The sequence below is a fragment of the Rhea americana genome, unplaced genomic scaffold (assembly GCF_003343005.1).
Source record: "Rhea americana isolate MKP2758 unplaced genomic scaffold, rheAme1 scaffold_5, whole genome shotgun sequence".
In the NCBI taxonomy this organism is placed as follows: domain Eukaryota; kingdom Metazoa; phylum Chordata; class Aves; order Rheiformes; family Rheidae; genus Rhea; species Rhea americana.
In genome coordinates this window covers 12,163,420-12,190,760 of record NW_028186645.1, presented here as the reverse complement: position 1 = coordinate 12,190,760, position 27,341 = coordinate 12,163,420, and the positions used below count along the sequence as shown (strand labels likewise).

Here is a 27,341-nt window from a genome sequence, read left to right as displayed (position 1 = left end):
GAAATATGAGAGGGTACGTACCTGTTGAGGAAACAGACTGAGAGAAATGAACAACAGGTAACCGTCATGCTGGCAGAGAAAGTGAGAAGGCACTTTGGATTATTCATGCCATTGTGGAAGAACAGTACAGAAACAGCTGGTAAGCTGTCAGATTGATTTTAAGGAGTAAATGTGAAATATCTTCTCCTGGTTCATTAATCAAGAGTTATTTGGATGAAGCTATGGAAGCAGGGGAAGAAGAGACAAGGTGGTAGCACCTGCTATTTGCTCTTTTTCTCTTTTCAGTATAGGTATACGTCAAACTATAGATGTCCTAATTCTTTCTTACCCCTCCACTAAAATTAAAAAAAAAAAAAAAAAGTGGAAGGTGGAAGAGAAAGCCAAAGCGGCTCTGTTCTTTCAAGCATATACCTTCTTTCAAGCTTCCCTCCCATTTAGGAAAGATTGATTTCCGCTCCCACAGATGTATTTCAGGTGAAAGTGGGTAGGGAAGTATTAGTGAAACTCTGATATGAAGAACTAATCTCCTTATATGTTGTGTCCATCACTATCTTCAAAGATGCCTTTCCCTAAGTTCCTTCTTTTGCTTTTTGGTTTAAAACATGAAGGAGGATTATATGTGTATTCTGCTGACCAAGATATAGGTGAGTAGAGAATATGACTTCCAAAAGTTGAAAGACCTGGATCATGTATATAGCATAGCAGTAGGTAGAAGGATAAGATTAGGGAAACTTATGCTGCTGACTCATCCTCTCCTCCTTGCTATTTCTGTCTTTCTTGGACTATTACTAAGATACTAAAGAAAAATTCCCAGCTCATTCTTTTGTTCTTTCTGACATATGAAATTTGCATCTTATCACAATGTACAAGACTGAGAGGATATGTGTGGTTCTGTACTGATTCTGAGTTATTAATATTCTTTTGTTTCACACACTTGGATCTCCCTTGCTTGTGACATATGCCCTTATCTTTATCCAAGCATGGGCATATGGAAATGTAGTGATCCTGTTTTGGCAACTTTTTACATTTATTGTATTTGCACAAGTGTGAATGCTTGTACAAGGGCAAGGCAGGAAAGAACAGAGCCACTTTGGCTTTCTCTTCCACCTGAACTCTGAGCAGACCCAATCCTGTTTAAACTAGGTCACATCCCAAGATGAGTTTACTGCCCTAGCTCTGTGTGAGGTGTTTCTTTTTGTTTTGTTTAAGTCTAATTATGTCAGTGGGGAGCTCTAATGGGAGAGGATCTTTTTTTTGTTTGTTTGTTTGTTTGTTTGTTTGTTTTTTTGGTAGTTACTATTCTTTAAATGCATGGATGTATTTAATCCATGGATATGCTGGCAAAATACTCGAACAGCTTTTCTTTCTTTTTTTCCTCCTACACCCTCCATACTTCTGATCATATTTTCTACTCCACAAATTGTTACAAAACACTAACCGCAATGTGAATGCAGCCTCCATTGTTTGCATCATCTGCAGAGCCAAGCATGCTTTCTCCTTCCGTGCCTAGAATGGGATCCTCTGAGAAATGAACACCCTTGACTTGTGCTTTCAGTATCTTTCCAGCACTGATGTAAACCTGTACATGTCTTTGATTCACTTAACATGAATCTTCCATAGTGAAGAGACATGAAAAAGCTGAGAGTTGTGTCAGAGCAATGACTCCTTTGTAGTCAAAGAAAGGAAGGAGGTTGAGTATGTACATCTTAACAAAGTATTATCAGAGGCAAAACTGGATCACCTTGTAATACTCTAGGCGTGATTATTATTCTTCAGACCAGAGCTTCATCTACCCAGGGTCCATGTGGGGTAGTTCCTGATGCTTCAGTGTGCAATTAACATGCTGCTTTCTAGTTCTGATGAGTTACTGGTTGGTTTGCACCCTGAAGTTTGAAGTTTTTCTTTCTAGAAAAATAAGTCGTCTTTATCAAAGCTTTCATTATGTTCAAGAATTACCTCGTCCACCCTAGAATCCTACTAAGGTGCTTCAGTGTAACCTTGTGGCAGAAAGAGCCATACTTTTTTCCCACTACTCATAATAGAGTGGAGATTGGGGCGGGGAGGGGGGATGTTTTGTTTTAGAGTAGTGTACTTCTTTTCAGGTTTCCTAAATGGCCTGTACAGCCATGTAGTTGTGATCTGGTCATGTACTGCAAGAGCTTCTGCTGTGCCAGCTGCTGTTAACAGGAAGGCAAACACTATTGCTCCTGCTTTCCACAAGTCATGAGGAAGGTAACTCGCAGGATCTTTGGTTTTAGCCGGAGAACCGAACACTTCTTGTCTGGACATTGGTGGGATCCAGGGCAGATGATGCTCCATTTGCCTCTTCGTGTGCAGGTGTATCTGTAGATGTGTCTTTCAATGTGTGTCCGTTTAAGAGAAATCCCATCTCCCTCTCCACCCATCTCCCTCTCCATCTCCCTCTGTATGTTCCTTTGTCTGTTTTTTATATCTGTCAAATTTTAGTGTTGAAACTTGCCCATATCAGAAATAGATAACAGAGACAAGGCTTCCAAAAAGAGCTATCTTCACTAAAGAAACAAATCCAAAGCCTTTTATGTTTTCTCATTTGTGTCTCTCATTTAGAATTCCATGTTGTGTCTCATGTTAACCTTGTCAGTTTGAGGGGGATGCATCATGATCTTTTCCCTTGGTGCTACCATTTAACTTGTAACCTGGTAGCATGTAAATGCGGTTCCTAGTTCTTTTCAGTGTGCATTTCTTTGCAGCCGTCAAGAGTAAGTTTAATTTCCCATTGTGTAGACCAGTTTCATAGGGCTCATCTAAGTAATAACTTAGATAATTTTATGCCAGCTGCAGATTTGTTTCCTTGTTATTTACTCCTTTTCCACAGCTCTGACAATTATGTGAGACAGGGCTTCTTAAGAAGAACTTCTCTATTGTTTTCTTTGTCATATTGAAAAAGCATAATTTTATTCCTACATTGTTTACTGTCTTTTTTATCAGTTTCTAAATTTTTACAGCACATTTTTCTCCTATTTTGGTTGCCATACTGTCTTTTGGTAGAGTGCATTTTAAAAGGGCCCTTTAAAATTCCAGCTGACACCTGTTTTCTTTTATTTAGTGTTTCACTGTAGATCCAAAGACTACTAATAAATTTGATTATTTATAGAAAGAATGTCTTATATTGTTCTTTTTTTTTAATAAACTATGACATTTATTTTTGTTACTGTGCTTGGCAATGAAATAAGGTTTTCAGGCTTCTAATTTTCAGAATCATCTTGTATATCCTCTTCAAAAGAAAAGGCAGAGGGGAATTGGAAAGTATATGTTATCTTCTAGTACTGTGATGGCATACTCTGTAGTATAATGTGTGAAAGATTACATAATTTTGTTAGCAGTTCACCAACTTTGTTTCTTAACAGTTAAGTCAATTAAATACATTGTGTGCAGATTGTTTTTAGGGTCACCACAGTTCATATTTTATTCTAAGAAAGGTATATAATAACAACTTATATATCTTTCAGTAGATATCAAAGCACTTTGCACCTATTTGGATTAAGCTGCACAACATTCCCATTAGGTACTAGTATGCGATTACTCCTAGTGTACGAGTAGAGAAAAGCCAAGCCTGGTACCATACATTTTTCACCTTCTGGATCCTCATGTAGTATCTTTGTATTAATTGCGCACTGAAGATGGTTAAATATTCTACCCTTTCTGGGTTAACATTTTCAGGAGCAGAGCTAATGGGCTACTCATGTGATTAAGTTATGGCTGTAACCATCTGAAAGCAGCAAGGGAGTAATTGGAACTTAAGCCAATGGCATTCACAGTGTGCATGCCCCTCAGCAGCAGTGCACCGTGGCACAGCTACTCTGAGGCTCAAGTAGCTTCTCCAGCTCCGAATTGGAGCTCTTATCTGAGCACTCTGACACCCTTCAAGATAAAACAGTTTCCTTTCTACCTCCTCTGTGTAATGTCCATATCCCTACAGTACTGAGAGGTAAGGCCTGCTCACTTGACAGAGATGCAGGAGTGGAAAAAAGTTGAAACTGATTAAGGGAGAACTTAATGACAGACATTAACTAAAGGCTGAGTGAAAATTTAGATTGTCGTGTAGAGTCACTTACGCTCAAATTGCATTCTGCTCTGTGCTGTGATAAGCAAACAAGTGTGACGTGTTTGAGATGTGCCAGCTTCTTGATCGCAAGGGTCTTCCTGATAAATATGCTATAGTAGATTAGAAAATACGAAGAAATCTTCAGACTTCCTCTTGTGCCATAATTTTCCTTTTAGTATTCAAGCATAAAGGGACTCTCAAATACTTAACAGCAAAGATACTCAATTACCATCCCTATGCTCCAGGCATCTGTGCTGACTACTTTTAAAATTCTTCAGCTTAAAACTGTATAAGTCAGGGCCTGGGGTATATCACAGACTTCCTGGCTTGTTTTCAGGGTAAATGGCAACAGTTGTGCCATACAGGAACCATGAGATGGTGGGAAAGGGCTCTTAAATCTGAAATATGACTTCTTTGCCACTGGTACTTAAGTCTAGAAAAAGTATTTTTCCTCTCTTGTAATAAATGGTAAATGGACTACCAGAGTATCTAACTTAGAGAATGGCTTTAGGCTTTAGAGAATTTCAGGTCTTTAGAGGTCCTCAGAAGGCTAGGTGATTCTTGCATTGGATTAGCTAATATTCCCAGTATGTCAAAGCTAAACAATGAGTTGGTAGTAGTGATTGGTCACATCTTGCCTCTTGGTTCCTGAGCAATTAAAAGTAATTGGCTTGCAAAATGATTCCCATATCTTCCCTCTGTTTCTCCACACTGTTTTCTCACAGACCTCTTTGAATGCTCAAGGCAGGACATTCTCTTTTCCAGCCTGGAATCAAGATCTGCAAAGAGCTGGTTGTGTATATATGATCCCCGTTGTTTAGCCTGGAGAGCCAAATCACTCTGGGGCAAAGTACTCTATCTCTGTGCATGATTTGCAACTAATTGTGGAACAGAAGAAGCCTGGATAACTCCGATTGTTGTTCCCACTGCTGGTTAGTAAAGAGGTCTTTACTTCTGTCAACAGAGGGAACAGTAGAATCACTAAAAGGTTCTGACTTCCTTCTGTAGCTTTTATGTAAATGGCAAATAAAACATCAATAGTGTCAAACATTGTTTCTTTGTGACCAATGAAGCTTTTTAAATCCTTAAAGTTCATCTGTCTAGGAAACTAGCTGAACCATAGCATCTACTTGGCTCCAAAAATACAGGATGGATGTGAAGTAGAAATAGCATCCACTTGGCTCAAAAAACACATGAAAGATATAAAATAGAAATAACTCTTTAGTGAGATTTTTCAGGTCTGACCACACCTGCAATAATTCCTGTAAAACATAGAAGCTGGAAATGAAGGAGGGATCTTGAAAATGTAAAATTGAGACTAATAACATATGCCAAGGGGCTTCTGTTTAATTTTAGAGATGAGAAAAAGCAAAAGTTCTAATGCTGTAACAACAAGCACTGAAGAGGCAGATCAGAATGGACAGGCGATCCCTATTTTTTGATATTTATTTTTTCCATCCTTTCTACCTGAAAAGACCTTGTTTGTGAGACCTGCTATGTTTATCACAGGCAGCAACAATAAATGGATGAAGATAGCCAGGATAATGATCAATCTTTGAAACAGCTCATTTTGTTAACTAAATTACAGGTTGTTCTCTGGACAAAGACAGCTGGCAGGCCAGTGTTGCCCAAGCACCAACCCTTACAGAAAGTGAAATGTATGCTCTCCTTTCATTAGCGCCTGGTATGATTATCACCATTGCCATCATGACAAATGTGATGATTATGTATGTCCTGAGAACAGATGCAGACAGAATGAGTGGACTGAGCTACCCTTCTATCAGGAACTGTTCGGCCTGCAAACAGATCTGTGAACATTTTCAGGAAGAGTGCAGACAATTTATTGGACAAGGTTTACATTTGTATAGACTTCTCCCATTCAGAGATCTCTGAGCGCTCTTTAACCATTTTCTAAAAGCATTGCTGTTCTACTTCAAGGAGAGAAATTGAGCCAAAAATGCTTTAGTGCTTCCTGCATGTTGCACAGCAAGTTCCTTCCAGTGTAAGGATTTAGGATCAAGATTATGTGAGCTGCAGCTCCACCATTCCTCTATTAAACCATGATGCCCTTCACAAAAACAGATGACATGCTGTTTTGCAGTCACTGGGGCAACGTTTCTTCCACTGTTCCCCTTTTTCTAGTAAGTAGAAGGCAGTGATGTGCTACCGGTGTTTTCAGGAATGGAGCCAATGAAAATGTTCCCTTAAACTGTAATATATCTATTGAGTAAGAGGGATGTGATGCTTGTAGGAAGGGAGGATGAGGAAAACTGTTTACATGTCTTACTGTTCAAGTTAACACTTTTCTGTAATAACTATGAAGGAAATGGTAATTATTTTTCAGTGCATTTTGATTGGGCCTAGTTTCTGAAAATCAGGCTGAGCATTTACTGCTTATGAAAACAGCACTTTAATCCTTGATGAAAACTTGTAAGTGTCYCTATATTCCTAACGTTGAAAGTGGAAATATTATCAGACTCTAACAGAAGGATATCTTTGGGTACCAGGAAGAGCGAACACAAGAAGAGTAAATAGCTCTTTTCTGGACTATTGTAACAGTTTCTTCCTAAGCACTACCAGTTCATAGCATGCTTGGGGCACAAGAGTCTGTATTCATGATTTCTTAAAAACAAAATTATGTCCTTAGATACTTTCATTATCCATATGAATATTAATTTGTAATGCAATGGTCTCAATAATATCTTCCAGCAAGTAGATGTCTAGTGTATAACTCTATTGTATTTTAAATAATAAATAAATAAATTGATATCTTAGTTTCATTAGTTGTCGCTTAATCAGAGAAGGTGAATCAAAGTGTTTCACTTAACCTTTTCAGTTTTGTACATTATTTTATTTATTCCTCATATCCTTYCCCATTTTAAGCTTTTTTAGATTGAAGTATTTTATTTTTTCCAGCCTTTTCTACTTTGAAAGTCTCTGTATGGCTCTACTCATTGAAACATCTAATGCAAATCTAAATAATTCCCTTGAAACTGTAGAATTAGATTACATGACAGCAACATTGTATCATGTCAAAATTTGGTTAAACCCAACTGTGATCCTTTTCTGTGCCACTTAAAGTAATATCATATCTATTTTTTCCCTTTATCACACTGGAAGAACATCCAGTCTCTAATCTCTATTCTCTAATAGCCAACAGAGAGGAATCTTGTAGAATTGTCATTCTGCCTCTTCAAAAAGAAGGTTCAGCTGTATTTCTGCAGAAGTTTCACCTGTGCTGTGCATTAGGGTACACTAATGTGACTAGGAGATTGAGTGACTGCTGGTAGATCCTATTAGCTGTGCTTGGAAACGTGGGTGCTGAGCACTTCTGAAACTAAGGYTTCTGTACACAGAGCTTGCTCAGTGTTAACAAATGATGGGTCTGGACTTGCAAGTATTGGAATGACAGTATGGGCCAGCTGAAATGTTCCTTTTGTCACATGCCATGTTGACCTGCATGGATATCTTTTTCTTGCCATTTGACAATAGAAGTAATGAGGTAAAAAGTAATATTCAGCCTCATGGCTTAACTATTACCTTAATTAAAAAAAAAAAAAAAAAAAGATATTTAACAGGACTTAATAAAGGTCAGCAGGCTTGGATGTAACCAACTGTAACTTTGAAATAACATTTAAAACATTTATAATTTAGCACTCATGAAAGCTGCTGATTTAACAACCCAGGAGACTCAACTCTGATGACAAGCACTCTGCCTTTAGTGGCATGAACTGGTCTGTTCTCTTTTTGAGCTATCTCAGACAGCCAGTAGAGGCACTGATCTGTGCTAGTAGTAGCATTTTGATATATATTGTTGATGCGTTCATGGATCTGCCTTCTCCTTTACTACCTCCATGTTTCCTTTTCACAGCCTTATGAAAGGCTGTTCAGGAAGGAGAAATTCAGCTTATTATTCCAGCTGTAGTGTATAAGTCAAAAAGCACTACACTGTGCTCTAATTTATTCTGTGTAAAGCCCAGAAAGACAAAAACATGCACAAATGGAACTGCAGGATGTTTTTGCCCAAACTGATTGTCACAGCAAGAAAAGTACATGTAGACCCGTAGTCAAAGCAAGGAGATGTTCTGAGACTTTCAGCGGTCAGGACCTGATATTGTGGTTTACGTCAGTTCTATAAAGGGGCAAATCCAGATATATTGGAGCTCTTTCTGTTGGAGACAATAGTTCATGTTTTTACCAGTGAAGACTGGAAGTCTTTGATTTGTGTTCAGTTAGCGACTGTGGCAGGGTTAAGTGCAGGTTCCAATTTTGTGTCAATACAGTGATAGAAAGGTGGCTTTTGCAAATAAACCGCAGGTAGAGTTGAGAAAATAATGCAGCATACCCAAGCCTCAACTGTTAGCAGAGTTAAAATGACCCAGAGAATCAATTCAAAACAACAGTTTTCAAGACAAATGTGTTCCCGGATAAACACCACTGCAGTTGAATGACTGGTGCTGTGATTAAACAATGCCCTTCCTTTCTAGTTAGTAGCTGAGCTCTGTCTACACAGGTAATAAAAGAAAATCAATGTTCTTTTGTAATTGTTTAGTAGTCTCTAGTAAATGAGTTAGCATCAGCACAATTTGTAATGTTAGGAAAATTGCAAATCCTCAAAAAATAGCCTATTTAGTATGTGCAGTCTCTAATTTGGAGCTCTTCACTAGCCATCTGTCCTGAAAGACTGGAAAGAGAATAGGTTGTGGACTTTGAATCCCACTCCTTTTCTTAGAAGTCCTCCCAGGAGGGGTTCATTGGATAGTCAGGATGGAACATAGGGAGTTTTCATTTTGCTGTCTGTTGCACAAATTTTGTTTCTAAATTCAAAAAAAAAAAAAGGCGGGGGAAGGAGATGGAAGGTGTAGAGATGAGGGAGACTTTCTGCATTATATGTTGCATGTCTGCAAAATTATCCAGAAAATGGGTGCTCAGGAGGTACTTAACATAGCTCCCTCTCTATCACTTTTATCCAAATCAGGACAACCACTGGATTTTTGGTTTCCTCATCAAATMTTTCTTTTCTTTCTCAAATGCAGCCATTGAAATGAACCTCTCACATAAAAACAGTAAAGCCTGTTTTGTGCTTCCTTGAAACCACCAACCTAGTTTCACACCATAAGAAATGTAGCCCTGAGAGGGTGGGGAAGCGTGAGGGTGGTGTACTTCTAATACCACCTTGAAGAGTGCAGAGCCTTAAATAGAATATAGGTTATCTCTACATGCAGGCTGATGTTATATATTGCTTAGAGCTTCTTTCACTTATGTTGTGTAATGAATTCTTCTCCAGTACAAAAGCATGAGTGAAGTTTGGTACATAGCATAAGCCTTTTCATATAATGTGTTTCCAAAAGAACTATATCTATTCTTTTGAGTCTTCAATGGTTGATACTATAATGAAGTACAAACTAATTTGAGGAGAATGGTATTTATTTAGAAGGGTAGTGAAATTCCATAGACATGGACAGAAAAAATGCAGAAAGCAGTTACAGCCTATTTCATTGCAGCTTTTTTCCTACTTTTTTTTTCTTTCTTTTCCTCTAATATGGGGAAAACTAGAACACAAGATAGCTACAAATACAGGGAATGTATGCTAGTGTGCCTTATTTGCTTTTTGTGAGGCACTCCTGTACCCGTACTCATACTATCTGCTGTGTTTTTTTGGTGCGGCTTGCTTGATATTGCCGCCTGTGAAGGCTGTGTCACTAAATAATATTTTGACTCCTAAAGATATGTATTGTCTTCAAGTGCATTTCTTAGTTTACAAAAGCCAGTACTCTAAAAGTTAATGGATAGGTTTTAATGATTCATATAATTTTCAATGTATTTATTTTTAAATTGGTTATGTTACGTTTTCTAGTGAGCTGGTTAGTAGTTGCCCATTATGAAGTTCTTGAAAACCACAATCTTCTATATGTTATACAGACCTATCAAAGACACTGACAGGATGGGATGTGGCTACTGACTCTTTATGCTATCATGCACGGCTGTAGGCAGATCCATCAATAAGGTTGAGAAGCGGGTCATATTTAATGATATATTCAATATTTGCTTATCCACAAGGAGATCAGTTAAAACTAGCTTCTCCTCTTTTGACTTAAACACTCATAAAAAGTATCACTAAGACTGATGAAATCATTCCCTGGGCTCCCCAGTACAAGAGAGACATGGAGCTACTGGAGAGAGTCCAGCATAGGGCTACAAAGATGATTAGAGGACTGGAGCACCTGCCCTATGAGGAACAGCTGCGAGAGCTGGGCCTCATTAGCCTGGAGAAGAGAAGACTGAGGGGGATCTTATCAATGTGTATAAGTATCTGAAGGGAGGGTGTCAAGGGGATGGGGACAAACTATTTTCAGTGGTGCCATGTGACAGGACAAGAGGCAATGGGCAAAAATTGAACCACAGGAAGTTCYRCCTGAMYGTGAGGGGGAATTTCTTTCCTGTGAGAGTGACAGAGCACTGGAAGAGGTTGCCCAGAGAGGTTKTGGAGTCTCCTTCTCTGGAGATCTTCAAGGCCCACCTAGATGCAACCCTGTCTAACATGCTGTAGTTGACCCTGCTGAGCAGGGAGTTTGACTAGATGATCTCCAGAGGTCCCTTCCAAGCTTACTGATTCTATGATTCTAATCAAGCAGGACTTTGGGTTTTCTCAAGTGAAAAAAATTAAAGCCACCAAGAGAAATGAAACAGAGAATCTACCGGAAGTCCAGACTCCAATATGACAAGAAGGAGAATCATGTGAGAAGCGTATCTTGGATTACTGTTAAAGCTACCCAGGAGAAGGATAAAATGTCAATAAACAGTAAACACCCAGGAACCTAGATCACAGCTTATGTAGGAGCTTAAGACCATTTTTGCAGTGGCAGCAGATGCAGGGTGACCCTCTGTGTGGAGTATCCTGTTACTCTCCAAGGCTTTAGATGCCATATTCCCGTGTGCCTTTCCTTTGAAGTCAAAATGGGAGTCTTGATCCCAGGAACAGCTCTTGGTCTCCATCACCTTGTGCTTTTGTACATCATAATAACAAGCTTCCAAATTACCACTTTTTAAAGTGCTTAGTCATCCAGGCTGTGGTAAGGTTTTCAAGGAACAAACAGTATTTGTGCTGTTTAACATGACTTTAATCCAGGTGGCTTGCCTCAAAAACTGCTGCCTGAATGCAAGCCAAAAGTATAGTTTTTGGCTTTAGGTCCTTTCCAGCTAAGGCTTCCTTGTTTCCTCTTTACAGGCAGAGATGAAAGGCAAGCAGTAGGGATAGAGACACAATCATAGAGATCTGGGTAAGGTGTAGTGGTTCAGAAACTGAAGTGGTGGTCTGCAGTCCAATCTGTCAGGTTGGTTTGCTACGCACCATGCCACTTTGATTTTTCTTTCTTTCGTCAGTAGTCTGCTATATCTGCCTTCCAAGCCCAAACTCCCATACTATATGCTGCTGGCCTTATCTTCCATTTGCATGAAGAACAGAAAGCTGGACACAGACATCGATTCCCCCTTATCTCGCCTTCAGTTTATATTTCACGTAGTCAACCTGTTGCAATTTAATTGACTCTTCCAGTCAGCTGTCAGGTGGATAGATTGCTTAGAAAGGAGTAGCGCTCTGGTCAAACAATTGAGAAAAAGAAATAGATAAGGCATATGCTACTTTTATTTCTGTAAACTAATTTGCAGCTCTTTAAAATTTGGTTTCTAAAGACTGTATAATATTTTGTATTGAACATATGATATTGAGACAATTCTTTCTTCAGATGTGGGTCCTTTGTAGGGTTTTCACCTGAATACAGATTTCAGGATTTGACCTATTTATTTCAAAAGCATGCTGACAAAATAATTAATGAGTATGGGAACTCTCTTACTGTACTTAGGTAGTATTTACCAAGTGTTGACAATTCACAGTACTGGACAAAAGCAAGAAAAGTTCCACTTCTAGCATGTTAAACTTATACAGTATAATCTAAATCACAACACTTCTGTAGCTTTAAAAGCAATCGGATATTTCAGCTTACTTGTAAAAACTCTATACTCTCTATACTAATGAAAGAATGGACATCTGTTTTCATCTGCCCACTATGAAGATGTTTTATGACCTTTATGTCTGTCTAGGTAAACTGCTCTAGTCCATCATGCTCTTCTATCGATTAGGCCTCTGATTTCTCCATTTAGGCCATTGCCGCCACAAGAATCTCTTCACTTCCTTTTCTTCCTCTTTTATTGAATATGAGCACCATAAGGTACAGGGAAAATGGCTTAATTCACAGAAGCTGTCCTCCCACTCCAAATAGAGACCAAATAGAGAGGGAAACTGAGTAAAGAAATATAGCTTCAGGCTTATTTCCCTTATGTTTCCCACTGATTTCAGAGTGGAGGAGAATCCAGAGGAGCCTCACCATGTAAGGGAACCTGGGATCCTAATAAGGTCAGCAATCCTAAGAAAGCAGTTTCCTTTCATGTATTGGATGTCCTGTCTCATCTCACGTTAACTTTTGCCTAGAAGTACAGAAGAGAAAAAATCAGAAAAAGAAACAGAACTGGAATTGAGACATTAACATCCTTCCTATTCTCTACTCCTTTTGCCCCTCTTATGCCAAAGAATTAGTCCTAGAAGTACTTCAGCCTTCTGTACCACATCCCTTTCCAATAATCAAGTTTCAATTTGACATTAGGAACTCTGATCTATCCCACATAATAAAAATTTGGCAAGGGCGTCCAATTGATGCCTTGCTGCCAAGCAGCTTACATTAAGTAAATTCTACAACACACAAAAAAATATAAAAATAGGTAAGTTTTTAACTTTTCCCAGAGGTGCATCCTGACCTTAATTCAGGAAAAATCCCATCTCACCTCTATAGAAAAATTCAGCATATATTTAAGATTCTTTTTACGTTTAGAGTCAGATGCAGCCTATTGACTTTGAATCAGAAGATTAACACAAAAATGCCTACCTTTGGGATTGAAGCAGCCAAGGGCCATTCAGGGGTACAGGTACTCAGTTTGAAGGGCTTAGGAATGGATACCACAATGCATTAGACACTCATAGCCCTCAATAGCAGATCATGAAGAGACACAAGCTGAGCTAGATACAAAGATTATTAAGGAAAAAAGGTGGGTTCTGTGCAAATTTATTTAATAGATATTATTATCTATGCATATGTAACATGTGAACGTATGAAGTGTTCTATGGCAATGAAGTCCAGGTGATATAAATGAGTAGAGAACTGACCTGAGACCTAGAAGGCCATTTAGCTATTTATTTTCTTTCTCTAGCTTCTCCTACTCCCTGCAAAAATTTGGCAAATCCTTTCACTTTGTCTCTGCTTTCTAASCTGCAAAATGGAGACAATATTACTGGCATCCCTTATGAGCTGTATGTTGAAAAGTACTGTGTTTCTCTCTTCTCTTACCATYACTATCTGATCTTTGACTGTTCCTTACCAAGTAGTGCTCTATGAGGAAGTTACTAAAATCTGCAGAGAAGTGACTTAATATGAGTAATTTTCATTAGAAATAAGAACATAGGTTTCCTGTGCTGCAATGTTCGTATACTATTCATGTTCAGGTACTATTCATGTTCATTATATTGCAATATATATTTTCTACTCTCATTCAGAATCTTAGGAAAACTCTTGAAGTCAAATTGGAAGAGCATTTTGTTGGAGTCCAGCCACATCTCAAAAGCCACATTACACTTACTTTACAAAAATACTGCAGCTTAAAAAAAGCAAACTTTGAAAATTGTTGCACTGTTTGTGTTTTTTTGTGCTCGTACTTCCCTTATTGTCTTGTCCAATTTGAGAGGCCTATCCAGCCTTAGCTTAAGGCCCTCATTTTATCTAGTGAAGAAAATTTACTACTTTATTTGCAATATACTATACATAAAGTTCATGAAATTTTGTTACATAGATTTCAAAAGGAATATAATGTATGCATTAAATTCTATTAGAATGCCATAAATAAACATACTGAAAAAATCAGTTACATCTATCCTAAGCAATAGAATAGCTTTGAGCATGCCTTGTTATAACACTCTGAAACCCTTCAGTACTGTTTATGGTTAAGGGTAGAATATGGTTTAAAAACATTCTCTAGACAAAAACAAGTTCAGATTGACTAACTTTGTCAAAAGCCATTTTACCCCTTTCTATATCTGCTATCTTTGGGTTAATTGGATGGTAGAAAGTTGATATGTGTTATCACCTTTCCTGTCAGACAGCAAAGAGTCCTTTTTTTAACGCCATCTTCCTGACAGGCACTCATTTTTCTATGGTTATGGGTTGAGACAGACAGCTTTGATTGCTATTATGGAGCATATGATATATGTTGTGCCTTCAGCCTGCAGACATCTCAGATTGTACTAACTCTCTTGATAAGGAAGCCTAGTAGTTAAAACATGCAGTTTATTCCATGCTGCTGTAAGTATCAGATCTGTTATGCTGTATTTTGTGTAACTGCCACTTTAGCTTTTGTCAGCATAAATTGTTGGTAGCGTTACATGGTGGATTAAACCTCCAGTGGAGACACTGCGAGATAGATGAAGATATTTTCTCCTGGAAGATCTCTGCTTCTGAGAAGGGTACTTGTTCTTGTCCCCTTCCAAAATCTGGTTTGCAACTGCAGTCTTTTCCTTATTTAGTGGATGTGACATTTTTAGTAGATAGTGACATTTTTGTCTGAGGAGTGAGTTTCACAGCAGCACTAATAAACAGAAATATAAAGACCTGCTTTTATTCAGTAGATTTGTGTACTGAGGGAGCCTTGGAATGCTTTAAGCTTAAATGCAGCACAATGTATTGTTTGTCTCAATCCTTTAGAAAAATGGAAGCTAACTTCAGCAGTCAGAACTGTTGCTGTTCCTGCTGTAGTCCAGAATCATGTCTAAAAGATACTATTTCACAATGTTTTCCAGGTTGTGATGTTAATATTTTGTAAAGTCAAAGCCTTTAATCTTAATTAAAGTTAGAGCTCATAGAGGGCAGGTCTTCATGACACATATTTTAAGATGGGGGAAAAAAAGTTATCCATGTAAATAGTGTATATGCTAATGAACCTGTGGACAAGAATCCCTTTCTTGATTCATTTTGTATTCTGTTTGCTTATGAAATGCCCCCTTTTCAGCATACTGCTAATTTCTGTTACAATCTTCACCTGCATTTTGATATTCCTGAAAGAGAGGGATTAACAGTCTCATGGCTGGAGCTTCCCTGGTAAGAACAATTATTTTCCACAAATTCCATCACCTAACCACTTTTGAATATATTTTGTGTTATCTCTTGCCACCTGGTCACTGATCCTTTCTAAAGTCACAGGAAGAAAAGATTTAATTGTCTTAAGTGTTGAATGATATGGAAGCAAGCCTCCCTCTAAAAGCTTTTGAACATCCCTGGTTACTAGGCTTTGCTCACCAGGTGTCAGATTTAAGTAAGAGCAAGTGCATATGCCACAGCTTTCCATAGACTTTGCAGAGATCAGTTTATGGGGAGCTTAGTACAAGCCTGGTCACAGTAATGACAATACTGTAGAGCATAATATATCGATGGATATTAATGATTTGTATTACAACAATATCTGGAAGCCCCACTGGATATCAGGGCTCTACCATGGCAGATCATATACAAATCTATGCTAAGCCTATGCCTTTGTAGGCTAAATAGATAAAATGGAGAGAAAGAAACAGAAGTGGCTCATTCAAGATCATATAACAGAGCAGTAGTAAAAGCAGAACAGGAATTTATTCTGTCTTTCAACCATGTACTCTAACTAGGCTAGATTATGCCTCTTCAAGTGAGTTAATATTTGAAAGGTCTCAAATGGCATTAAGAGTATCAACCAACAAGTAGTATAGAAACTTCCGGTGCCAAATTAATTCCTAAGTGTAATTCTATTGTCATTTTGTATTCACGTTACCTGAAAGTTTAGATTGATGCATAAAGCTCTTACCAGATGTGGGTGTTCTGGGCTGAAAAAAAATGCAGCTTCTCTTAGCTCATGCATCCTCTTCTTTGGCCAAAATATTTCATGTGTGATATAGCGTATAACTGATCACTCCAAATCCTTGTAGAATTGTCACACAAGTAAGCTTTTTGTCCATTTTTTGGCTTGGATTTATTTCATAGATAAACCTATCTTAAACTTTTATTAGATAAAAGGCAAAGATTGAAAGAGGGAAGGACAAAGGGAGAGCACGAGGGGGAAGATAAAAGTAAAATGAATTTGATGCAGGAACAGACCTTTCACATACCAGTGGTAACTAGGTATTTCTGTAATGTTGTAAGGTGTTTGGTCAAAAAACTTTTCAAGAACAAAAACCTTTTCAAGAACAGTATTGCTGTGCTATAGTCTTATGTAGGATGGGTCATTAAAAAAAAAAAAAAAAAAAGTATTACCTAATATAGTTTGGCCTGCATGAACAAACTGCAAAATGAGAAATAATGAAGGGCAATCTGAGTAGCTTGGTAAACTCCAAACAAGGAAATTTTAGTCCAGACAAATAATGTCATACATCTTAAAACAAAGACTAGATGTCATGTTTCAATATGAGAGAGACTGCTAGAAGGCACATCTGAGTAAGACTGTTTGTTGTGGTAAATAAGCCTCTAGTTGTGAACTCCCATAGCAAGATCATGGCCAAAAGATACAAGGTAATCTTTGAACATATATACCAAAGCAGTTGTTTATTTTTTGTAAATCAATGTTAAAAATTCCTACTGTCTACATTTCAAGAAGAACATTAGTAAACTAGAAGGGTTTCAGGAGCCATGAGAAAGATAAAATGAAAGACCATAAAAACTGACTTTTAAGTGAAAACCTCAGAGATCTGAGTTGCTTTTCGTTATGCTCTGAAAGGCTGAGAGAAGAGTTTGCAGTAATAGAAACATGAAATTTGAACCTTTATGAAATCCTCTGGTCAAGCACTGTTCCTTGCATCAAAGCAGGACTCAATGTGCCAACATGATACAGGAAGAATCTTCAAGGAAATTTTGACTTGATCACAATCATACAGGGCTTTTATATGGCTTCAACATAGGATATAAAAGATGCAAAAAACTGTAGCAATCTTTATCTTAAGGACCTGCTGAGCAGGAAGTTACAGCCACATATTTGTAACCAGTAGCTCATAGTAGACTTTGCTCCTGTGAAATTGTCTATTCATTGAATGTATCATAAGCATCCCAAACATCCTGTGATGGTGAGTTGCACAATTCAGTTATATACTGTCTCAGAAAGTACTTTTTCTTTTTTCTTAAACTTACTACCAAGTGATTTTATAATATATTCATAGCTCTTTGAATAATAAAAAAGACTAATTGTTCCTAGTTCCATCCTCTCAATGCTTTTTATGCTTTTATATATTTGTGTTGTACTTTTTTATACTGTTTCTATTTCTTCCCTTTCTTTTCTGAGAACCTGTACAGAGCAGTGCATTATACTGAAGAAGTAAAGTCAAAGGTGCACTAATGACTTATAACAGGGATTTTCCTTCTGTACACTGTTCCTTTTCTTTATAATTCTTGACATTCTACTTGCCTTTTTGACCATATTCAGCACTGGCCAATCTCATCAGAGAAATAGCTGCAATGACTCTGAGGTTTATTTCCTCAGCTGTAAACATTCAAATCACAAATGAGTATTGTTCTAAAATATGTCCTCTAGTTCAACACAGAATCAATTCAGAGAAGGTATATAGTCTCATATAACGTTATAGAGCAGACTAGATTATCACAATTGTCCTTTTTAACCTTATAAATTATGTATCTGTGAGAATTGCTCCTTTTAAAAACCTTGGCCCTGAAGGGTAATAATTTGTATTTATTTTGTCCTGTATGTCTACTCTTCTCTCTGATAAATGGTTATGTAACTAGGATTTAGTGGATTTGGTTCACCACCTTAAAGAAGTAGTAACAAGCAGTATATAGCAAAAGATGACCTACTGCTCCTTGTAATATCCCACAAAAAAAGAACAAAAAAAAAGCCAAAATTAGGTGACCTATATACTTCCTCCCATCTTAAAACCACTTTTTTTCTGTTTTATCACAACTATAAAGTGTTGGAATCCCTGGTCAAAAAGCTTGAAAGTCAAATGAACTTCAGTATCTGTCATTTCTTTGACAACTTTTGCTGCTTTTGTTGTTTATTTAATTTAGCAGACTGGCTGTAGTGGCTATTGACTATGGCTTCCCAGCCATCATTATTTGGATAACGGGAGAGTTCAGCTAGTAAACTCTCCTTTTACCCAGCTATAGGATTTTGTATATTTTGGATTCTTATTTCAGACTTATCTTCAAGTGGTGTTACAAATGGCAATATTTGTGACCAGAGTGCGATATAAATAAATACCTTATATTTGATACTGAATGCAGCTTCTAATATCTGCCCTTCTTGAATCCAGTTATGTACTTGTACTGGAAAGGTCTGTCTGGCAGTTCATGTAGTTCAAGCTGCAGCTCAGAAGGATCCTCTAAGCATAATACAAAAAGAACTTTCTCAGTTTCCATTTAGAATGAAAGTTCTCATTAAAATCATGTTATGTAGTAATTAGCGTGTGTCTCCTCTGTGGAATACCCATCTATACTTTTCAGTTCTACTACATACTTCACTACAGTTAGCATTTTTGTGCAAAGTCACCCAAACCATCTGCCAGCTGGGCTAAAATCCAGCATCAAGTCTGAGGCAAAACCAAACCAAAATTCCAAACAACAAAAAGAACTCACAAAAGAAATCAAGCAGAGAGGGACTTAAAAAAAAAAAAAAAGTGCAAAATATCCAAAGAGGGAGAAATAAAAGTTCAGTCTTTTTTAAATACAGACTGATCTGAGGAGTCTAAGAAGAAAGAAACTATTCTAGGAACAACAGTGCTTGAGGTTACAAGAAAACAAAGCAAATTTCCTGAACGTGGAGGATAGCAGAGTTGAAATGTGTGCTTGTGGTGTGTACAGGGCAAAAAAAAAGAAAAAAGTTAACAAAGTCTTTCTACAGGGGGAAATGGCTTGTTGTATTACTGAAAGATCTTGCATCACATTGAAATGAGAGCAGCAAAATTAGCAGTGATCTTCAGGAAGCAATAACTAGGGATATTGTCTGCCAGGTTTTAGCTGATGTCTAGTCATGCTGGAACCAGGAAGGACAGGAGGAGGAGGCAGTCTGCACGACTGTGACTGCTGACAAATAATGTAGTAAAATGAGTGTAAGGAAACAGTTATCCAGGGATTCTAGTAAGATTTTAGTTATGTTTTAGATATACTTTTCTCTTCTGCCTTTGTTTTAAAAAAAAAAAAAAAAAAAAAAAGAAGAAGAAAACCAAAAATACTGGTGTAAGCTCTGCTTCTACTTGAATCAATAAGAATCCTAATTACTTCAGGATTCCACTTGGATCAGTAAGAATCCTGTTACTTCAACAGGATTACTATTGATTCACCTTGATGCAGCTGAGTGTAGGATCTGTCCTGTTGCCTGGGGTTGTCTTCTGATTTTTGAAATGAAATGTTTTCCGTACACAGGGAACAACTATATCCTATTAGTTTGGGTGATTTGAATTTTAGATTAAGGAAAAGAAGCCCCAAACATAAATCCCTGCTCACCTTACAAAATCACTGCCACCACCATTTGACTTTCTTTCCTCCCTGTCTGCTGCAGGAGGACAGATGCCTACAAAATGTAAAGCCAGAGTACAGAGAAAATACAGACATGGCACTTATGTAGCAGCATGTGTCACATACACAGATAGGCTCTAATCCTTTGGAGGGGGAAACATATTTGCAGAAAAATTAGACCTGGGAAATATTCCAGAGATCCCTTCAGAGGCAGGGAATAGGTTTGGAAGGCGGAAAGGGATTGATGGTAGAAGCTGGCAAAACCTTGGGACCTGTCCCTCCTGCATTGCAGCTACCTTCAGTGATGGGTGGGGTGGGAGCAGCTAGTAGGTTACAACAGACCTACTAAAAGGTTAGAACATCAGTGCCAAGCAGTTAGGATTTCACAGCCTCCATCTCAAACCAGTGCACTGTGGAGCTGCTGTATGGTATGCTATGGACTATAAGGATGATGCATGTAACAATTATAATTATAATTAACAATCATAATTATTTACCCAGAGTCAATGTGAAGTTCATCTCCAAAAGGGCTATAAGTGAGGAGAGGGTAACGTGGCTTTTGAGGGTAGTATTTCAGGGGACAACTCAAGATCAGTTCTTCAGGGACTTCAGAAATCCTGTTTGGCCCAGTAATGAAGAAGAGAAGTAAAATATAGATTGAATGTTGTGTTTGCTTCATTATTTATGAATAAAATAGTTTTCAGTTTTCCATAATGGGTGCCAGCCCTTGATGTCACTTGGAGCTTTCAAAGAGGTTAGTTGAGGCCAGAAACTGACCTTTGCATGTAAGGTGGCTGGAGCAGCCTAGTGAATACTGATGCAGAGAGGAAAAAAAATGCAGACAATCTCCTAAAATTCTCTTGAGCTCTTTTGGAGCATTTATCTTTTGCACTTTGTATGGTCATATATTCAGCTTTCATTTTTCTTTATGGTTAGATGTTTGGGCTTTTTGTTCTCTCTTAACTACAAAATAAGCATCACAGATTGTGGCTCAGAAGTAAATCTTTCTTTGTCACAGAATTGCTGGCCTAGTTAATATCTGTGTTTGCAATGTGAAAAGAAAATCTACTAACTGAGTGTTTGGTGAAGGAAATGAAAGAGGTCACGTCCATCGTGAGCATTAAATTTCAATGGTAAAGCTTGTCTTTTAAATTTAGGAGGAAGGAAAGTCTTCACAAAAACTGCTTTTAATGTAGTGTTGTAGTGCATGAAGCTGTGGAAATGAAGAGATCTTGAAAAGAAATCCTGGGTTTGTCTCCAGTGTCCACAGTCACTGTTCTTTGCTGTAGTTTTCCTATTTTACTTCTCTCTCTTTTATTTTTTTCCCCGACAGAAATATGTAAACTAGTTGTTAGGGGTTTGGGGTTTTTTGTTTTGTTTTGTTTTTTGTTTTGTTTTCTTTTTGTTTTTTATAGAGTCTGGTACCCTAGAGATATAAAGTATTATAAATAAGCTATATCTCAAAGTCTATATGTGGAGTTTGGCTTCAATAGTCCTGCTTTCAGAGAATTATGCTATATTGTTTTTTATCCTGCTAATTGGAACAGAGTCATTTTCATGACAAGCTACTACTCAATCCAAATAAGAGTATCGAAGTCTAGTACAAAGTTCTGCTTCTGCAGGACTCTTCTTACAGTCATTGGGAGTTCTGCCTGAGAAAGGACTGAACAGAKCTAGAGTAGAGCTTCAATCAGGCCCTGGCTTATTTTCATACATTTTTGCATTTCTATGTTGCAACAGTGTCTTGCTGCTTTGAGAAGAACTGTATTTCCTCGGCTCTGAGAGGGGGTGGCAGTATGCGTAAGATGTGGAGGGCTCTGGTTTGCTTGTTCTGCTTGCTGCAGCAGAGTGAAGGCCCACAGACTTCACAGTCGTTCTCTTTCAGGATCTTATCTCTGTCCCACTTTAACCTCTTATCCATGAGTTATCACTGGCCCTTTATACTGAGTTTTTTCTTCAAGCCTGGGGAAAAGGAGTGGCAAAGGATACGATCTCCTTTTCCTCAAGGGGAAGATCAGAAACATTTTCTCCTTCTGCAGGCAAGATTAGCAAAACTTCCCACCATCCTTTTCCCCACCTGCAAATTTTTGTCTCTGCCTCATTAAGCCTGTAGGGCTCAAAGGTATGAAAACTTCTTAATCCTTTCTTCCTCTGTGGCAATCAGGAACCTGTTTCAAGAACCTGTTCCACTAGACAAGCTCTTCAACTCATCTGCTTACATTATGCCTGAAACAAGGTGGACACTTCTCAGAGCTGTCACTGTGCTAGTTTGCAAAAAGAGATTGATGCTTTGAGGATGACTGAAAAGAAGCATAAGAGGTTAGTTGCCTGGGAGGTTGATTGTAAGACAGCACCTTGAAAAGCCACCTGGAGTCAGTAACCAGATTACCTGGTCAATAAGCATTTTTGAGTCCTACTGTATAGGAAAAAGTAATAACTTGTTCTTTGCAATTTACTATGCAGATAAAGGTAATTACATGTTTGCCAGCAAAAGATTCACTAATACAGTGTTGCTAGATCACTTACTTCATCTGTCAAGAAAATGGCAAAGCTCAGCCAGCAAAAGTTTTATTTGAAATAGGTCTCTGTTCAGTGAAAACTCCTTTGTTTTGGGGTAGCATAAGAAAAGAAAGGTTGATTATTTTCAAATGATATCTGAATTCATGTGTCTGCTGGGAGCAACAACATTTATCCAGTGTTACAGAGAAAAGGGGTTATTGATACCTTGCAGCATAATAATGTGAATGTGTATGAGACTAGGAATAATTCTAGTTAGAATGCTAAATTTGAAGTAGTTGGAGCACAGTCTAGTTTTCTTTATGACCTCTCCAGCTCTAGGACTTCTTTTTGAGTTTTCCTTTCAAGCTAGTAACAGGAGTCATGATATGAAAAATGTTGCAGAAGAGTAGGGAGGGTAGTATTAGGGGGAAAAAGACATTCAAAAAGAGAGATGTTTAAGATATGGTGGCCTTGGGAAAAAGGAACATGTGATAAGTATTTGGTGTGAGGAAACTTTGAAATATAARGTAAGGTTGGAATCAAGAAAGGGTCTCTGTAAGAGACTGGAAGACATGAGGATATTAAAGAAAAGGCCTTGACTTTGGGAAACATGGGTAAATCCAGGAGAGGAATCTGAGATGACCTTCAGGTATCAGAGAGAAATTTTCTTCTTGTTGCTGGGAGTTGCTGAAGTGAATGTAGTGAAGACAGTCCAAATAACTGCTTTGGAAGGTGATGTCTTCTCTGTCCACTAAGCAGACATGTAAGGTAATAGCAACAATGAAACTACCTCCTGCTCCCTTTGGTATGCGTAAGTTCTGTCTTGAAGAGGTTATATGTGGATAGGAGATAGCCATCCAGGATCTGCTTATTTTTCATCCTTGATTTCTCTATTGAAACTGTTAACAAGGCCAATACCAGTTTTATAGTATGGATGACTAGCAAATGTCCTGTTTTCCTACATGACACATTTTAGTTCAGCCTATCTGCACCAGATTTGAATCTGTGCAGTACACCTACTATGCTTTCATAAACCTTGACATTAGAATGCTGTACCTTTTTTTGTTGAGGACTTGAAGATGCATTTTGGTTTATTGTGATTGATGTGTATTGAACAGTGATGGGAATTTCAGGTACCCTTTAAATCGATGTTAATAAATGTATAAATCTAACCTGAGTGTACTTTGAATATGTATTTTACAAGCTAAAGGCCACTACTTAGGAAACTGTATGGAGGAGGAACAGGAAGAACTGTGGCTGGTGTAGTTGTCTTTGCCTACTCTTCCCTTCCTGTCAGTGATCGGTGAACATTTAGGGAAAATGCTTTAGGGGACTGCTTAGTGGTGAGGCATTGCTTGGGATGAGATGTAGAAAAGTAAGAGACTGCAGCTACTCATGTGCTTCTGGTGTGCAGTCTGGTGTGCTTTCCATTCGGTTTAGAAGCAATTAGTTTCCCTCAAGTGGCCAAATCAAAGCTGGACAATTAGATTTGTACTCCCTTCTAACTCCTTTGTTCTTCTGAGTTCTCCTTATTGGAACACATGATTATTTGTTCTGGGGTAGGGACTGTCTCTTTGGTTCTGGTTTTCTGCTTGTGAAACAGGTGCTTGGACACAGCCTGCCTGTGGCTGCATTTCAGATGGCAGTTAACAAGTGACTACTGATCAGTAAAGTTGTTGCCCAAATAATTATTTTTCTCAGTCTCCTTGGTTTTATGGCTTGATTTCTCAGTTGTCCGCTGTGATCTTTTGAGTAAGCAAATGAGTCACTACACTCAGGTGTTTACTGTGAAGAAGAGTACAAAAAACAATACTTGCACAGAAGCAGAGCCAATGAAATGTGTCCTGACACAACACAAAAATAATGCTTCTGAGTGCCATCTACTGGCACAAATACCCACTAGAGATTTATAGGCCAAGAGCATTCTAATAGGCAACATTTTACAAACAGTTGTTTCTTGTTTCTTTCATTTCAGGAACAAGGCAAGATTGGTGTAGTCTTCAATATCGGCACAGTGGACATCTCTATTAAGGAGGAAAGCACACCTGTAAATGATGGCAAATACCACGTGGTACGCTTTACCAGGAATGGTGGCAATGCCACACTTCAGGTTGACAGCTGGCCAGTAAATGAACATTACCCAACAGGTATGTGCTTTTTTTCTCTTTCTTTTTATCTATCCATGTCATCAAAATAAGGTTTAACAACAACTAATCCATAAAACACTGGCTACTATATAAATCTTTGTTGATTGATCTCCACAATAAATTGACCTGCCTAGTGGTGCGTTCTCTGTCTGTTGAAAAAACACAGTAATGGATCCAGTATCTCCTTTATATAGGGACGTTAGACCGTGCAAGCTGAGTGATATGATGCACATAAAATCTACTCTGTCAGAGGTCTCTAAGTGAATCCTTCTTCTACAAAGTCACAGACTTGCACAACAACAAACTTAGTTTTGCTACTTGTGATATTTTCTAACTACTTAAGTGAGCAAAGTTTTGAACAGACCTTATGAAAAGTGGCTCTAGCCATACTCAAGATGTAGTTTATATACATACAGACTTGAAGTATGAGGAAAGCGGTAGATTAAGTTGCAAGCATTCAAATTGACCTTGTGGTTGCCTCATAATTTTTCATCATCTGAATTTCATCCTCTCTTTTAGGTTTGCAGGTATAAAGCTTGACACAAAATCCAGCTAAAAGCCATCAGTTAGTTGACTGTACACCAAAACAGGGTGGAGTAATTCAGTTTCTCTTTAGAAATGCTAACCCAAAGTCCACCAGGAATAGTGGCTCTTGTATCACTGCAGCATGTGTTATCCCATGACTGGCAAGTCACGACCACATGATCCCAATATGCTGCTATTTTAGAAGGTCAAACTCATTCCAAGTGAAAAAGAGATGGTTGTATGTGATGCTGACAGTGCATAAGATAGCTGAGGCTTGGTTATGTGGATGGTTACTAAAAGCTGGAGGAGGACAAGAAGAGGATTCTAAAGATAACCACATTCTTCATCTTCACATTTTGCTATCAAGATCAAGTCATGATGATCTTGCTAGTCCCGAGTATTAAGTCTGTGCAGCTTCCAGTTCTTCCTTCCTAGGTTACATGCAACTGACCCAACATAGAGGAAGGAAGAATTCTCTCATAAACATGAGACAATTTGCTAGCTTTATAGGAGTTTCTCATGAGCTGCTTATCCTCAGATTATGAGAAGTAGCAACTATTGCATTTAATTGTGTTCCTCAGATACTAATAAATTATATCCTAGGGGCTAATTTCATCTCTTCCACCCACTCAGAAAGTGCCCAGGGAAGTTCTTCATGAGAGCAGTCTGTCCTATGGTGCTCTCTATCTCATATCTGGTATGACCCTCTGTCAGTGTTTTGGTGTTGTATGTGCAAAAGAGTACATTTTAATAATTATCATTATTTCTATGAAATAATTGCTTTCTAAGAAAGCAATGACAGACAAGCTGAATACACTTAGCTCTGTTGTCCATTGGCTAGAGAGGGTATGATGGCTAGGGGAGGCTCAAATTGAGTATCTTTATTCTGCTCCTTCCATCAGCTGTCTTGTGGCAAAATATCTCTTATTCAGTTGGCAGCCAATTATAATCAGTAAAAACTCCATGAATTAATTTCCTTCTTATATTACTTACTGTAGTAAGTCCCTGGTGTAACAAAACAAAATATTCAGCATGTTGCTTTAGAGGGTTTTTTAAAAGGAAAAATAAATCTAATTCAGAGAATACTTCAGTAACCTCTGCTTCTGTCTTGGCTAAAAATGTTCCTGTGTTTTCCTTCTACATCAGTAGAAGATGTATGATTTTAAAGAATCAGCGTTAATGTTACATTCTGAGCTGATACTGAGAGTATGCTATTGTACCCCAAGGGAAAAGACATGTTTATATTCCAGACACTTTTTCCTTTCTAAACATGTATTTCAGTTTCTGCCTATTTGTAGATGTGGTTTCAGCTTGTCCTTATGAACATAATGCTGATGAGATCATGTTTTGTGTGAGTGCACTTGTCTCTCCCTAACTCTTTTTCGTCACTTGCAAGCCTACTTAGTAGTTTTTAGCCAAATTTGACAGAGGGGGCCACAGTCTGAAAAAATAAATATCCTGCATGCTTAGTGAAAATAGCCAATGGAGAAGTGTGGTATTCCAGCCCTCCCAGAGGAATGGACTGTGTCTTGATCTCAATTTATGTTAAATACTGGAATATCCATATAACAAAGAAGTAGTACAAATGTCTAAACTTTGAGAAAAGCTTCAATGAGGGAGGCCAATAACTACAGAAGAACAAGCCTTTTTAGTTCCATTGTCTAGGAAACCAGTGGTTTAAAAGAAAACCAAACAAGACCTTTTGAAATGAATAATTTTGTTGTCTTTCACTGTATGCCACAGACCAACTATGCAGTAGTGTTTCTTGTACAGGTTACAAGGCCAAGCCAGTATTCAGCAGACTTTCAGCATTGGAACAATCCTTGAGGTTGGGTTTTATGGGGTAAAATTGGCCCAGAACAATCTAGCATGTTTCAGATGGAGACTGCCAAAACAGCAATTCATATCAAACTTGTGTAAAAATAGCCAAGGAATCCTGTACTTTACCTGTAGTATCACTTCATTTCGGGAAAATACAGTTGTTTGTAATGTTTAAAAACAATATATCAATGTATTCATAGCATATGTTTATGCATGCTGTGTTGTCTATAATATAAACAATTTCACATGTACTTTATTTCCTGTGCAATACTGCAGCCTAATGTTTCAATTCTGACAAAGTAGTCAAAGTATGATGTTCGTCATCACATGTGATGCAATCTTTAGGCAGAGGGGCTGCACTCTGAATGGCATTTCCATGTTCTCTCTGAGTTTTATTATCTATTGATGGCCTATATATCAAACTCATAGTTATTTGCACAACTTAAAATACAAATAAAACTGCAATGTTCACTAAATGAGCAAAGAGAAAGAATTTTGGCTTTCCTTAAAGCAAAATATTCAGTCTAGTTGAAATCCAACGAGACTGAAAGACTCCAAAGCTGTATTTCTGCAACTTCATAAAGAAGTTGAGGAAGTGGAAGGAAAACAGAGAAGAAAAAACCCTACAATTCAGGCACTGACATTTTGGTTTTTATAACATCCAATTAAATCTTAGTCACTTGC

General features: G+C 37.9%; 1 protein-coding gene across 2 annotated transcripts in view; it reads left to right on the top strand.

Annotated features, from left to right (window-relative positions):
* Positions 1-27,341, top strand: part of NRXN3 (neurexin 3) — a 960,107-nt gene that overhangs the window by 793,172 nt on the left and 139,594 nt on the right. For both annotated transcript variants that reach the window (XM_085317601.1, XM_085317600.1), the window contains one exon: positions 24,140-24,311. In XM_085317601.1, the coding sequence (XP_085173727.1) occupies positions 24,140-24,311 (172 nt within the window). The remainder of the gene's footprint in view (positions 1-24,139; positions 24,312-27,341) is intronic.